Consider the following 4,889-nt stretch of genomic DNA (forward strand, 5'->3'; position numbering starts at 1 on the left):
ATATTGCATATATTGTTCTCTGAAAAAATCATACAGATCGGTGGTATATATAGTATATATATGGTGGTATATATAGTATATATATTTTTTTCGCAATTTTAGCCCCATTTTAACAGCTAGAAGCTTCAAATTTCACCGAATGCTTACGTATATGGCATATATTTTTGTCTGAAAAAATCATTGAGATCGGTGGTATATATAGTATATATCTCATACAACCGATTGTTCAGATAAGAAACTTTGCGCTTTTTCTGCACCATTTTAACAGCTACAAGCTTCAAATTTCACCAAATGCTTACCTATATAGCATATATTTTGTCTAAAAAAATCATAGAGATCGGTGGTATATATATTATATACTTCATATAAACTCTAATTTTTGCCCCTTTTTTACGGATAGAAGCTTCAAAATTCATCAAATTTCATCAAATAGTTACGTTTACGTCATATATTTTTGGAATACGTGATTCGTAGTCATAGTTTTTACATTCAGACCACAAAAAACGTGAAGCTTTGCATCCTCACACAAAGTACCTACCTATTTTTTTTTTATATTTATCTTAAAAATCGTTTAGGTATGTACATCTATTCACTATATATTTCTTATCCTATACATCCGATTATTCGGAGATTACGAATGGGATAAGATTATTGTTCAGCCCCATTCATGAAAGGTATGAAGTCTTCGGCACAGCCGAAGACAGTCCCGTCCTTACTTGTTTATTTTAAGTTCGACTTTAAATAATAAATAAATAAATAAATTCGGAAAAATAAGTTTATAAAGCGCAGGCTCACTATTATGTGTCTACACAAGTTGAGTGCCGTCAATTCTCATAGAACTGATCCGGATCATTTCAACATTTTTGATCGTGATCCAGAACTGAGGAGTTTATTGGAAGACCTGAAATATTCACAGCAGAGTGGTTCAACCTCCTTCAATCTCAATCACAGTTTAAGCTCGCACTAAAGTACTGTTGGCTCAATATGGTAACGTTGTTATCCGCAAACAGAATACGAAAAGTTGTATGAAATTGTTGTAACCGGTCAAAATAATGTTGATACCAGCTTAGAATAAGGGTTTAAGTAAGTTGTGTATGCCAAGGTTGATGACAGGCGAAAATATTTTACATCAATTGTCAGGAAAAGCATTTCTAACTGGAATTGCTAACTATTTTACTAAATTTTTTTGTATATCTCACACAATAAAAAACATATGTATATCTTTTCGCACTTATCATTATTTCAAATTATATTTCATAATTAATAAGGTTAGTGCGTGTAAATTAGGAGGTATACAATCATACAAATTAGTTACATTTGGGTAAGTTGAAAGTGTGAGACTCTGGATTACTCTATCCACTATTTGTCATCCTTCTTAGTTTGACAACAATAGGTGCACGCCTTGTATTTGATGGTCTAGTTGTACGCCTCCTCGTTGTGCGTCTTCTCGTTGTACGCCTCCTCGTTGTCCGTCTTCTCGTTGTGCGTCTCCTCGTTGTGCGTCTCGTAGTGCGCCTAGTTGTAGCCCTGGTAGTGGGTCTGGTCGTAGTGGTGCTTGGTGTTGTGGGAGTAGTAGTTGTGGTAGATCCTGTGGTGCTCGTGGTGGTGGGTGTAGTCGTAGTTGTTTCGGTGGTGCTTGTGGTTGTGGGTGTAGTTGTAGTTGCTTCTGTGGTGCTTGTAGTCGTGGGTGTGGTTCTAGTTGCTTCTGTGGTGCTTGGCGTTGTGGGCGTAGTTGTAGTTGCTTCGGTAGTGCTTGTGGTTGTGGGTGTAGTTGTAGGTGCTTCCGTGGTGCTTGTCGTTGTGGGCGTAGTTGTAGTTGCTTCGGTGGTGCTTGTGGTTGTGGGCGTAGTTGTAGTTGCTTCTGTGGTGCTTGTCGTTGTGGGCGTAGTTGTAGTTGCTTCGGTGGTGCTCGTCGTTGTGGGCGTAGTTGTAATTGCTTCGGTGGTGCTTGTCGTTGTGGGTGTAGTTGTAGGTGCCTCTGTGGTGCTTGTCGTTGTGGGCGTAGTTGTAGTTGCTTCGGTGGTGCTTGTAGTTGTGGGCGTAGATGTAGTTGCTTCTGTAGTGCTTGTCGTTGTGGGTGTAGTTATAGTTGCTTCTGTTGTGGTTGTCGTTGTGGGCGTAGTTGTAGTTGCGTCTGTGGTGCTTGTCGTTGTGGGCGTAGTTGTAGTTGATTCGGTGGTGCTCGTCGTTGTGGGCGTAGTTGTAATTGCTTCAGTGGTGCTTGTCGTTGTGGGTGTAGTTGTAGTTGCCTCTGTGGTGCTTGTCGTTGTGGGTGTAGTTGTAGTTGCTTCGGTGGTGCTTGTAGTTGTGGGCGTAGATGTAGTTGCTTCTGTAGTGCTTGTCGTTGTGGGTGTAGTTGTAGTTGCTTCTGTTGTGGTTGTCGTTGTGGGTGTAGTTGTAGTTGCCTCTGTGGTGCTTGTCGTTGTGGGCGTAGTTGTAATTGCTTCGGTGGTGCTTGTGGTTGTGGGTGTAGTTGTAGTTGCTTCTGTAGTGGTTGTGGGTGTAGTTGTACTTGCCTGTGTGGTGCTTGTCGTTGTGGATGTAATTGTAGTTGCTTCTGTGGTGCTTGTGGTTGTGGGGCTAGTTGTAGTTTCTTCCGTGGTGCTTGTGGTTGTGGGCGTAGTTGTAGTTGCTTCTGTGGTACTTGTGGGTGTAGTTGTAATTGCTTCCGTGGTGCTTGTTGTGGGCGTAGTAGTAGTTGCTTCGGTGGTGCTTGTGGTTGTGGGCGTAGTTGTAGTTGCTTCTGTGGTGCTTGTCGTTGTGGGCGTATTTGTGGTTGCTTCGGTGGTGCTCGTCGTTGTGGCCGTAGTTGTAATTGCTTCGGTGGTGCTTGTCGTTGTAGGTGTAGTTGTAGTTGCCTCTGTGGTGCTTGTCGTTGTGGGCGTAGTTGTAATTGCATCGGTGGTGCTTGTGGTTGTGGGTGTAGTTGTAGTTGCTTCTGTGGTGCTTGTAGTCGTGGGTGTGGTTGTAGTTGCTTCTGTGGTGCTTGGCGTTGTGGGCGTAGTTGTAGTTGCTTCGGTGGCGCTTGTGGTTGTGGGTGTAGTTGTAGGTGCTTCGGTGGTGCTTGTCGTTGTGGGCGTAGTTGTAGCTGCTTCGGTGGTGCTTGTGGTTGTAGTTGTAGTTGCTTCCGTGGTGCTTGTCGTTGTGGGCGTAGTTGTAGTTGCTTCGGTGGTGCTTGTGGTTGTGGGCGTAGTTGTAGTTGCTTCTGTGGTGCTTGTCGTTGTGGGCGTAGTTGTAGTTGCTTCGGTGATGCTCGTCGTTGTGGGCGTAGTTGTAGTTGCTTCTGTGGTGCTTGTCGTTGTGGGCGTAGTTGTTGTTGCTTCGGTGGTGCTCGTCGTTGTGGGCGTAGTTGTAATTGCTTCGGTGGTGCTTGTCGTTGTGGGTGTAGTTGTAGTTGCCTCTGTGGTGCTCGTCGTTGTGGGCGTAGTTGTAGTTGCTTCGGTGGTGCTTGTGGTTGTGGGCGTAGTTGTAGTTGCTTCTGTAGTGCTTGTCGTTGTGGGTGTAGTTGTAGTTGCTTCTGTGGTGGTTGTTGGTGTAGTTGTACTTGCCTCTGTGGTGCTTGTCGTTGTGGATGTAATTGTAGTTGCTTCTGTGGTGCTTGTGGTTGTGGGGCTTGTTGTAGTTTCTTCCGTGGTGCTTGTGGTTGTGGGCGTAGTTGTAGTTGCTTCTGTGGTGCTTGTGGGTGTAGTTGTAGTTGCTTCCGTGGTGCTTGTCGTTGTGGGCGTAGTTGTAGTTGCTTCGGTGGTGCTTGTGGTTGTGGGCGTAGTTGTAGTTGCTTCTGTAGTGCTTGTCGTTGTGGGTGTAGTTGTAGTTGCTTCTGTGGTGGTTGTTGGTGTAGTTGTACTTGCCTCTGTGGTGCTTGTCGTTGTGGATGTAATTGTAGTTGCTTCTGTGGTGCTTGTGGTTGTGGGGCTTGTTGTAGTTTCTACCGTGGTGCTTGTGGTTGTGGGCGTAGTTGTAGTTGCTTCTGTGGTGCTTGTGGGTGTAGTTGTAGTTGCTTCGGTGGTGCTTGTGGTTGTGGGTGTAGTTGTAGTTGCTTCTGTGGTGCTTGTGGTTGTGGGCGTAGTTGTAGTTGCTTCGGTGGTGCTTGTGGTTGTGGGTGTAGTTGTAATTGCTTCAGTGATGCTTGTGGCTGTGGGCGTAGTTGTAGTTGCTTCTGTGGTGCTTGTCGTTGTGGGCGTAGTTGTAGTTGCTTCGGTGGTGCTCGTCGTTGTGGGCGTAGTTGTAATTGCTTCGGTGGTGCTTGTCGTTGTGGGTGTAGTTGTAGTTGCCTCTGTGGTGCTTGTCGTTGTGGGCGTAGTTGTAGTTGCTTCGGTGGTGCTTGTAGTTGTGGGCGTAGTTGTAGTTGCTTCTGTGGTGCTTGTGATTGTGGGCGTAGTTGTAGTTTCTTCTGTAGTGCTTGTCGTTGTGGGTGTAGTTGTAGTTGCCTCTGTGGTACTTGTCGTTGTGGGCGTAGTTGTAGTTGCTTCGGTGGTGCTTGTAGTTGTGGGAGTAGTTGCATCCGTTGCGCCTTGAGAATATACTGCCACCACTAAGGTGGCCATAAGTATGAACGAAACTAAGTGCTTTCCCATTATTTTGTTTCTTAAATTGAAGCCGTATGAGGTCAGCTGAATGCCGTAAACTGTTGGCGGCATGAAAGTTTCGTCGCTTTATATAGCGACTTCATCATTAAGAATCTGCCAAGATTAAGGTTTGTTGACTTCTTATATCAACTCTGTGAAAATATTGGCATTCGTTATTTCTTTGTTATATCGGCGCTCTCTTGCCAAATTCTTGAAAGTGCATTTTATCGTGCTGAAGCTAACTGAGAAAAGTAAAAATGGCTCGATATAAACGGAAAGGTATGTTCGGATAAAACATTTACTTTTCAGCAAAGTCTAACGGTC

The 4,889-nt window shown here is 44.6% G+C and overlaps 1 protein-coding gene across 1 annotated transcript; it reads right to left on the reverse strand.

Moving 5' to 3' along the window:
* Positions 1–1,218: 1,218 nt before the first annotated feature.
* LOC137249150 (mucin-2-like) lies at positions 1,219–4,609 on the reverse strand. Its single transcript, XM_067780407.1, has one exon. It carries the CDS (start codon positions 4,572–4,574, stop codon positions 1,353–1,355), a length of 3,222 nt encoding a protein of 1,073 aa, XP_067636508.1. The 5' UTR covers positions 4,575–4,609; the 3' UTR covers positions 1,219–1,352.
* Between the last annotated feature and the right edge of the window lie 280 nt (positions 4,610–4,889).

Source organism: Eurosta solidaginis, chromosome 4, assembly GCF_040869045.1.
Source record: "Eurosta solidaginis isolate ZX-2024a chromosome 4, ASM4086904v1, whole genome shotgun sequence".
NCBI classification, from domain to species: Eukaryota; Metazoa; Arthropoda; class Insecta; order Diptera; family Tephritidae; genus Eurosta; species Eurosta solidaginis.